Here is a 10,890-nt window from a genome sequence, read left to right as displayed (position 1 = left end):
ATAAAACTGGAAGGTCCAGCACCACCATTATGTTTATATGGTTGTTTTTGTTGGTTGGTTGTTATTATGGTTATTAATAATACGATCTATAGTTGAAATCTGAGCCTAAATAAAAAGAAAAAGCAAGTGATTAGGTTTATGAGCAATCTAATTACTTATTCGTTTAAAACGCTATATAAAATAAAGTTTATTATTAATTTGCTGGACAGAGCGGTGAACATTATTATGCATAAGACAAAGATAACGATCCTGATCAGTTTAGAAATCTGTGTACGCTGTAAGGTTTTTACTTCTTAAACTTTTAAAATACACGTTTTGAATAGAAAGATATCCTCTTCCTGGTAGTGTGTATAGCACGCCAGCACGTCTTTTTTCTCCAATCAGAGGGGTGTCAGATAGTGTCAGCCAATCACCATTCTGCGTTGGGTAGCAACGGGTGACTGTTCTCAGGCGGAAGATGTAAACAGCTTAATGTTCGTGTTAAATAATTTTTTTTTAATTCAATTAAACGGGCACAGTTAAGACATCAAATATACATATACATACTGTATACAGTACAGTTTGCATACGGTAATATGTTTATGTTACGCGATTAAAAAATAAATAAATAAAATTGAAAAGTCCAGCACCAGCTGGATTTGAACACACAACCTGCCAGTTGGTAGTCACGCACCTAGACCAGTAGGCTACAAGACAGCTCGCATGATCAGGCAGGCGAAACAGCCCTACATAGCTCTGCAGCAGTACACGGATATAATCATACCGTTATTCAATTCTTTAGATACGCGATTCCATATTATATTCCCTTTTAATCAAATTCTAAAAGTATGCTTGTTGACTCCGGTATCACGTTAGTTAAAGACTTCGAAGCTTACAATGTTTAGGGAGAAATGGAATACTGGTGTGTATTTTTTTCTTTAAAGTACCAAGACCAGCCATATACTGTATGTTTACGTTCCAAAATTAATATCGTTTATGGCCTTCACACGCGTTACAGTATGCTCCTATTCTTTTTATGCTCAGCTACTAAGATTTCCCTTCAGTGGTAAAATTCAGTATCTACAACGGGCACAGTAAAGACGTTTACAGTACAGTAAGTCTTTCTCTGACAGACCAACGGACCACGAGTGCCCCTGTCGGTCAACCAATCACGCACCGCGGTATCGCGTGTCATCTTACCTGCGGTATCTGTACTGCGGTGTCTGTACCGTGCACTTTGAATGGCTGCATCTGTACTCTCACTTTGCTGTTGATGTTAACTGCTTTGTTCTTTGTAAACAGAATTTGAGTACTTTTACTCATTTATATGTAACTTTTGATTTTGCTTATTTAACTGCATCTGACGTCTTTGATAATTCTTGGAAATGTATGCTTTATATACAACAGACATTATTTTTGCTACTTGTCCAAAATACCAGGTTGGTTCTAAATAATACCAAAGTAGTGTGTTATATAGTCTTTACAAAACAGACTTCAATACTTCACCTCACATTAGAATACCAAATTTGATCTAATATATATAGAACACCTCCATTAGAAAGTCAAATCATATTTATATTTAATATATATATGTATTTATAATATATTTATATTTAATAGTCTTGAAAATACTAGAAATTCCAACCATGATATCGCTAGAAATTCACACCATGTTTCCTGATTTTTGATGTCGATTTAAATTATTTTAAATTATTTAATTTCTTTATGAACACAATTCTCATTAGTAAATATGTTTCTGCCTGAACTAAAAGAAACAGCATGAAAGTGGTGTCTTTTTCAAATCTCTTGTACTTTTAGTTATCCAGTAAAGGCTACACCTTCTGAGCTGAACGTAGAAAATTGGTGCGTGGGACTCTGTAGAGTGGCCTTCTGATTGGACACAGAGTCGAGGCTGAAGCTGTGTGTGGCAAGAAACAGAGCTTTGTCTGATACGGGGACAAGAAAGTGCTCGACCATGATGGTATAAGAGTTCTAGAATAGAGCTACTCAGCAGCGTTTTATCATTTCATCTTTCTGCATCAGCTTTCCTCCACGTTCATAAATTAAATGGTATATAAAATGCTGGTGTGCTTTTGAGCTATCTTTGCTGTGCATTGAAGACGCAAGCCTGTTCGCTCCGCTTCTTTTTCAGTAGTTCTTCATCATGATCAAGCTGGCAAAAGCATTTTTGTTGAGAAATGGCTCGTACGAAAAGAAGATTACTCAGAATAAGGTAAAAACTTTTTACCTGTGATATAATTACTCAAACAATATACGTGGTGGCTGGAGAGGCAGTTCCTCTACCTGTCTAGCGAACAGTCCGTCATTGCCACCATGTTTTTTCAGGAACTAAAAAAATCTCGTAGCAACGTGCATAGCTGCCTGACAAGTTGATAATTTAATCGATGACAGCAACAGAATTATAAAACTCGGTTGAATAGGCGTGAACAGGCAATGTGTGATGAGTGTTGTAAAGGTGTACGCGGCTGACTACTTTTCCGAAGTGCTTGTGCGGTCTGGTGGCACGTTTAGTTAAGTGCATGAAATCTGCTTTATGTGTACTGTATAATAAAAATACGGAAATCTATCGATGCACAGCAAACTTTATTGTGGAAGTGTATTTGTTTACATAAAATACAAGCAGTAAACGGAGCTGCATCTTTCCTCATTGAAATATTTCATTCTTGCTTAAAATTATCAAGTGAAATAAATTACATTATTTATTCTGCCTTTTCTCATAGTGAGTCTCCTTTTTGAATTCATATTAATACAAAATATGTTTATAAACCCACCCGAAAAATTATATGGAGTTTAATTTTTTTCACTTTACAGTATATAAACCATATTTTGTACCTTATTAAAAAAATGTTGAAATGGCAAAAACTGAGTGTGAAAAAAAGTTTGTTTTTTTATGGGCCAGTGACAACAGCAGCGTGTGAAAGCAGTTGTCATTATGTGAATTTGACACCTGCTGCTGTTTCCTGGAGATATGACTGAATGCTGGCTTTAACTTACAGGTCACAAAGCAGCAGCAACGTAGTTCTACACAATACACGAGTTAAGCATTAATAAATAAACATCCAGATTCAGAGACAGTTACTTCCCAAAAGCTGTCAGATTACTGAACTCTACTGCTACCACTACTAGCACTGATGTTTTTTTTCCCTCTTCTCACACGGTCTGATTTGTTAGTTTTTTTTCATGTTGTATGTTATTTATTAATAAAGACTCCTTGTTGGAAAAGAAATCACACAATTATTGTCTGTTCAAAGGTATTAATAGTGAAGTAAATGAAATTGAACAGTAAATGAGAAATGCTGTAGGCTCAGTATGACCCACTGCTGCCCTGGGCGATATCACATATTGACCTATGAAATGGGGATCGCTGCATTTTCTTTGTTTCTTAGCATTGATAATTGTTCTTGAGTAAAGTAGTTCTTTGTTTGTGAAGTCCTGTTAAAATTTGCAGGACTGTAAGAAGATGCACCACTCTAGGATGGATCAGTTATTGGCAATATATATATACCAGAACTGTCCATTCCAGTTCTAGTATGCTCATGAGTGGGATTACAGTGTGGTCTGGCAGCAGCTTGTTGTCTGACCAGAGGGGGGTGATCAGGTAAGCCTAGTCCATTACTGGAGTACGGCTCTCTTCTATTATGGATATTTTATAACTTGCTGTCTCGGGAAGGCTGGAAGTAATGCTTAGGATAAAAATCATCCCGGTTTCTCACTTTTCTCTCCCCTTTCCTTTGGTAAGAATTATAAGAGCATAAAGGCACAAACATCCAGATTCAGAGACAGTTACTTCCCAAAAGCTGTCAGATTACTGAACTCTACTGCTACCACTACTAGCACTGATGTTTTTTTCCCTCTTCTCACACTGTATGATTTGTTAGTTTTTTTTTCATGTTGTATGTTATTTAACTTGCTGTTCTGTTTGTTTTGGTAATTCCTTAATACTTTGTATTGGAGCATACCTGCAAATAAGCATTTCATTGCACTTGTGCATATAAGAAACTGAAACGAATTTGAGATAAAAATGTGGTCCTAATGAAAAGTGTTGTATTAAAAGCAAATGTACGTGTAGCCTCAAATATGACTTTAATGGAGGATATAAGGTTAAAAATAAGACAAAGTACTTTATGGAGTGAATAAAAAAGCAATATCTAAAATGAGTGAGTTGTAAGCACAGGTAAATACATTAGATTAAGGTATGTATTGGAAACCCTAGACAAAGAAAAAACTATTTTAAAATGTTTTTCAACAGCAAAATAACTTAAAGATTAAGATCACTTACAGTAAGGGGGGGAAATATTTAGCCGATTAAATAAATGATTAGTTATATATTTTTAGAAAAATGGAAAGCAAAATTATAGATCAATGAGTCTTATTTCAATTAGAGTTAATAATTTGCAAATCGGAGAGAAATTTAAAGAGTGGCTTGAAAACAAAGGTATTATATCACATACCTACATGGATTTGGACAGGTAAGATTTTGTTCAACTTCTTTTGTCGTTCTTCAAAAAAAGCAACAAGTATAGTAGATATCACTAAGGCATACAACAGTTAGTTTTCTAAAAAGGTCTGGATGAAAAGATGTTCAAATTAAAGGGCATAGGAATCCATTGTAATATAGCATATGGTTGACAAACAAGTAAGAGTGTGTCACCTTAAGGTGCACAGCTTCTAATTCGCAGATACACAGTAGTTACCTTCTAGAAATGGACTAATTAGAAATAATAATAATTGCTTACACTTATATAGCGCTTTTCTGGACACGCCTCTCAAAGCGCTTTACAGGTAATATGGGACTCCCCTCCACCCCCACCAATGTGCAGCATCCACCTGGATGATGCAACGGCAGCCATTGTGTGCCAGAACGCTCACCACACATCAGCCATCGGTGGGGAGGAGAGCAGTGTAATGAAGCCAATTCATAGATGGGGATTAGTAGGAGGCCATGATTGGTAAGGGCCAATGGAAAATTTGGCCAGAAATGAGAGAAGGACATCTGGCTCATCTAGCCAATTTGGTTAAGCAGTGGCTTGCCACAGGGATTACTGTATGCACATCGCTCTATCTGATTTCTATTAATGATTCTGGTATAGTTATTATACTAGTTAATTTATTTAAGATTACAAAAATAGTGTAAGTGTCAAAGATAATGGCAAGGAAATTACAAAAAGACTGAAGCAAAGTCAAAGATTGTGCAGGTACTTGTGAGGTTTAACATCGATAAGTTCACACTACATTCCTAGTAGGAGCACATGCCACATGTATTACATGTGTGATGCGGAGCTGCATGAAATAATATGGATGTTTATTTTCTCCCATGTCCTTATCAAGACAATGATATACTGTATGGAAAAAAGTAAGCAATTCCTGGGTGTATAGCAAAACGGGTATATCGAAAAATGTGTGAAATCCAGCCTTAACAAGAACTTGGAGAGTGAGAGGAAATTTGATTCAAGTACATAAAGTATAAGAGTATAGATAGTCAAGCCAGGAAATTATTTCTCACTGAGTAGTAAATAAAGAAAATGTGAAAATAAAAGGGAATTTGGCTAGGGTAGACTATAGGAAACACCTTTTTACACATTGAGTAGAGGGTGTCTGGGATAGGATTCACAGCAAGGTGGTTGAGACCCAAACTCTGGGTACCTTTAAGACATGGCTAGATGTAATTTTAGTTTCACACAGCTTCTAAACTACCACACAATCAAGATGGGTGAAGTGGCCTCCTTGTTTGCATCCTTTTGTTATGTTCTTATTTCTCTTGGGTGTTTACCAATGGAACATTGACAACATACCTTAAACAGTAGTTTCACTTGTAACGTTGCCATAGCCAAAATGTAAATGTAGTGGCTCTCTGAAGGCACCAGTTCTATAGGGTTTGGGCATTTACTGGGACAATTATTAATTTTAACAGTAAATCACAAAATTGATTCTTTTGATGGCTTTAGAATCCAACCATGCGACATAACTCAAACAACGCACACACACAAGTACTAATACACGAGGATACATTTATTAATACATAAAATATGCATATAAACCTAACAGATCTTATCGAGAGGGTTATCAGAATACAAAAGATATATATTCCATCAGTTACAAAGTGTTACACATCAAGAGGACATACGTTCAGTATATCATTCATTTAGACCGTTTCATAAATGAACTTGGTTATAACTTCTACATTAGATACTCAAAACAAGTACATAACTCTTAGGAATTAAATTGATATCAACTGGTTGGGATAACAATTGAATTCTCGAGCAGTAATGCAGTTGAATACTCATCCAATCTCTGGTGATTCAGATCTCCTGCGGGCACAAAGAAACAGTTTCAGGCTGTTGCTGTCCAATCCGCGCTCTCTGGCTCGGTGCCAGGCTGTGCTGTGCAGCTTGCGACGGTGCGCTGCTGATGCTCACTGACCGGCTAGTTAGTGTTGGCTTTTAACTAGCAAAGTTTGCGCACAGGAGAAAAGATGACTGTGGGTCCCAGCAAGTCAAGAAGAGGACTGGTTCGTTCTGATGAAGAGCTAGTTCTGAATAGTGATTCAGCTGTCCACAGTTCCGACCTGTTCACGAGGCCTGCTGCTGGTGCTAACCTCGGGTGGATCCTCTGGTTACTCTCTGGCAACCTCTGCTCTAGACTCTTAGAACAAAGGAAAGTTCTGGCACTTGGACACACTGGCCATTCCGTGGTTGTCCGGGCTGAGTCTCAGGATGGTCAGGAGGCACGCTGCGAGAATGTCCTGCCCTTGGGAGCCTTCTGCTCCTGGGCCGTCCTGCCCTGGAATTCTCCTTTGAATTCCCTTTAGAACAGTCCACAGAATCTCTGTGTTGCCTGTTTTTACCTGGAGGAACTTCAGCTCATTGATTGGCTGAAAGTTCCATGGGCATCAGAGTCCCACGTGGGTTACTCGGCCCTACCAGTCCCTGATTGGTTGATCAAGGTGAGATATGAGTCACTTACTCCTGACACTTAGGAATGCAGTCCAGATGTCCATCTGGCACTCCCTAGACAGATAGGCGCCAATGGATGACCATTGATCATGATAGCCAGGGTTAGCTAAGTGCATCCCCCTTTGGGAGCTGTCCTAGTAAACCTTATCAAAGGAACCTTAAATCAGCCTGCATGAATAGTTTCTTTGTGGCTGCACCACAGAGATGAGCAGAGATATGAGGCCTAATTTGGGAAAGCTCAGAAACACTTAATTCTGCCTTAATAAGCCTTGCCGCTACACACTAAATAGCTGTTAATATTCTAGAATTTATAATTGTCCACACTAAATGTAGCTACGCATAATTATCTGAACATTTCTTGCAGCATTTCCTAATATAATTAGTGCTTTTGACTGCTAGACATGTTCATTAAATACCCCACAGGGTCAAATGAACAGAAAACATGATGAAACATTCTTTATTCTGTTGATGATGGTTCCTCCGTTTATGCATCTTTCTGGCTAAAATTAGGGAATGTTTTCATTCAAAGGATTGTGTTACACTGTACTGCATAGTACCACTGTGGATGATAGTCCTGTGTTTTGTCTAATCCTGCTGATGGGGTCCTCTCATTGTGGTCTAGCTACTGTAAATGCATAAAAACAATCTTGTACAACTACACAATAGCTTAAAGAGGAGGTCCACTTCAGCTTCATAATAATGTAAATTAAGTAATGCCAGCACATGCATGTTTTCCCAATTTTTATACTTCATCTTGAGAAATGTATTTTTACATTTTAAGTGATTATCAGTGAATCTTTGCCAGGAATAGTCTCTGGCTTTTGCAACAAATATCACAAGAGTTTATCCTTACAGTTTTCCATAAAGAGCAGTAATTCATGATATTGGATTAAAATTCATGTTCTTTTTAAGGTGTTTTGCTGGCATGGATGACCAATGCTTGACCAACCTGCCTACTGAAGTGGCATGAATGCAGTTATTCAGATTGTTCAAACCTTAATTGCTTTAACTGGATAACTTAAATGTGTGTTCTTTGTGAAATGGAGTTAATCTGAACTCAGTTATCGGTTTAAAACAGTTTAAACCCGCTTTGTGAAACAGTCCCCCCTAGAAAACACAAGTGGAAACTCATGGAAAATTGATTAAAAACTGAAGAACAGTTAGTTGTCTGCTGTGGGAGTACAAGTTACCCAGATTTGTGCTGTTCTTTAACAGGAGATAACACCACTTGTGTTTCTGACTACTGTATAACACTTAATGGTCTGTCATAACTTCTTGTACGCTGTTACTGTGTTACTGCTTTGCAATGTGCTCATATTTGCCCTTGTCGTGGTTTCACAGAGCAAAAACCCAGAGAAAAATGCCACCTTCCTCAGTCGGATGACTTACTGGTGGTTTAACAGGTAACGGAACTTAATTTATTTCTCCAAGATTACAGAAGATCAACATGAAATTTTGTGCTTATTACTGTGCATTTAATACAGTACTGTACTGTATTTTGACTCACTTTCAAAAGAGAAAACCTACAGAAAGAGGCACAGCTAGTAGATTCCATAGGAGGAAAAGGAGCTTGTAGTAATGATGATATGAGAATTTGCTAAAATATTTTTCCTGTACATGCAGTGTTCTGTTTAGCTAACTAATGATTTTGTGCATAATTGCAGAAAACCATGAGTGCCATAAGATACATTCTCTTTGACAGTGAACCGAAACAGCTGTGTTTGCCATTTAACTGCTCCTAATATAGGTGTTTGAGGAGAGGGAGTTGTTTGTGGCTTTGACCCACGGTATGTGCTAAAAAATAAATCTTTAAATACATTTGATGTTGACTTTCAGATTGGCAGCATTCACCTTTGATAAATCTTTTTATTGGTTCTTATTAGTGATGCATTAATATTTGTACAACAGATAAGGTGAAAATACGATTGATTCTTCTATCAGGATTTTTTGAATCTGGGGAGTAAAAGGAATCTTGTAATGTGAGGTATTTCTGAGCATTCATGACCAAGACATAAAACAATCTGTCTGATATTTCATGAATTTCAAACATAATGTCAGGTTTTTATTAGATGCATGATACACACAAAATGTCTCTGGCAGCAAAAATAATCAGCCTTTTAAATTAAATTCATATCTTATTTTAGCAGTGACCCAATTGTTTAAACCTTATACCTGTATATACATGTGAGTGCATGAATATAGTATATTTATGTGGATATGTTAGAACATTTGTAATGGAGTTGTGTTATTGGTTATAGTGTCTGCATTGACAGACAATGTTAAGCAAATGTGGCTGATTATGAATATGATAGTACACCAAACTACGGTTCAATTTTTATTGTTTTGTAATTAGTGATTTCAAAGATCTTAATTCTTTACCTTTGCCTGGACGTTATCTGTTATATCAAGTGAATCCATAAATCAGGAAAGAAGTTTAACAACTGAACTGCCCTTTCCATTGTTGCAGGGTTATTATTCTAGGTTACAAGAGGCCCTTGCAGAGGGAAGATCTCTTTGATCTGCCTGAAAATGACTCATCATACTCTGTGTGTTCTGCCTTTGAGAAACACTGGAGAGCAGAGGCCCATCGATCTGACCAGGTGATTTTGATCAGTGTATCACTTTGTACTACTGCAATGTAGTGAAGATAGCATTGAGAAAGCCACCATCTTAACTCAAAACACAGGTATGAGTTTGAACCTGTGATGTGGACTTGAACTAAAATGGCCACCTGTTGATTGGGAGAATCTTCAGAATAAGACACAACTGGTAGATTCCTTAGGAGGGAAAGAGGAAGCCTCTTTGTGCAAGTAGCCACTCATCTGGATTAATTGATATAAACCTGTTTAAACCTAATAATTTCATTAAATGCAATGATCATACAAAACTCAAAATTTTTCATAATAACACTAGAATTATATATCTTTTAATCACACATTTTAGATATATATAGACGGATTCATTTTTCATTAGGGTTTTTTCTCTAATCAAAGAAATCAAAGTCCTCGCACAAGATGCATAAATTATAATTTCCCACACTTATATAGCACTTTTCAAAGCGCTGGCAGGTAATAGGGACTCCTCTCCACCACCACCAATGTGCAGCATCCACCTGGATGATGTGACGGCAGCCATAGTGTGCCAAAATGCTCACCACATATCAGCTATCAGTGGGGAGGAGAAGAGAGTGATGAAGTAATAGAGTAATTATAACCTATTTTAAGTCTGTGGTATTCTGCTTTATAAGGTGAAATGCAGGTATTTTGCATAAATACAGATGCAGCCATTCAAAATGCACGGTACAGACTCGTACCGTGGGTATCTACGCGTGTGCCACCCATTCCGGGGTACGTGATTGGCTGGCCAAAATGACTGGCAGGGGCACTCATGGTGCATTGGTCCGTAGTGAAAAGATTTAATCTCTTTACTGTGCATGTTTTAATCTGCTTACTATTGAATATTTATATGGAATTTTACAACTAAAGTGAAATTTTAGGAGCTGAGCATAAAAAGAAGAGGAGCATAACGCATCTGAAGGTCATAAGCGATATTAACTTAGGAACATAAACATATTATGTAAACTGTACAGATGCAGCCATTCAAAACGTGCGGGCGATACCGCATTATTTTGCGCTTTACCGTAAATTCTCCTATAATACCGCAAGTAAAATAATAGTATCCGGAATTTCCGCAAGGTGGAGCTAATAAAACTCAACCTCTCATGTTTGAGCTGTCGCCATCAAATTCTTTAACGAAGATATTACTAATAGTATTAATAATGAATGACCTTGGACAAGCTGTAAACTCAAAGTATTGCCCTGGTCCATATTCTTTTTTTCATTGTCTTTGTAAATCATGCAAAGTACAGTAATTTTAGAGAATCGATTCACCATGCCTTTCACATGCTCATAAAAGAGATTGATTTAGGAACATAAAC

The 10,890-nt window shown here is 37.2% G+C and overlaps 1 protein-coding gene across 3 annotated transcripts in view; it reads left to right on the top strand.

The window, feature by feature from the left end:
• The first annotated feature begins 1,896 nt into the window (after positions 1–1,896).
• Positions 1,897–10,890, top strand: part of LOC102693938 (multidrug resistance-associated protein 1-like) — a 187,280-nt gene continuing 178,286 nt past the window's right edge. For all 3 annotated transcript variants that reach the window (XM_069190221.1, XM_069190220.1, XM_069190222.1), the window contains exons 1-3: positions 1,897–2,212; positions 8,295–8,356; positions 9,421–9,553. In XM_069190221.1, coding sequence (XP_069046322.1) covers positions 2,144–2,212; positions 8,295–8,356; positions 9,421–9,553 — 264 coding nt within the window. In that variant the 5' untranslated portion in view covers positions 1,897–2,143. The remainder of the gene's footprint in view (positions 2,213–8,294; positions 8,357–9,420; positions 9,554–10,890) is intronic.

This window comes from Lepisosteus oculatus, chromosome 5 (genome assembly GCF_040954835.1).
Source record: "Lepisosteus oculatus isolate fLepOcu1 chromosome 5, fLepOcu1.hap2, whole genome shotgun sequence".
Lineage (NCBI taxonomy): Eukaryota > Metazoa > Chordata > Actinopteri > Semionotiformes > Lepisosteidae > Lepisosteus > Lepisosteus oculatus.
The sequence above is the reverse complement of the archived record's forward strand: the minus strand, read 5'-3'. Positions and strand labels throughout refer to the sequence as shown.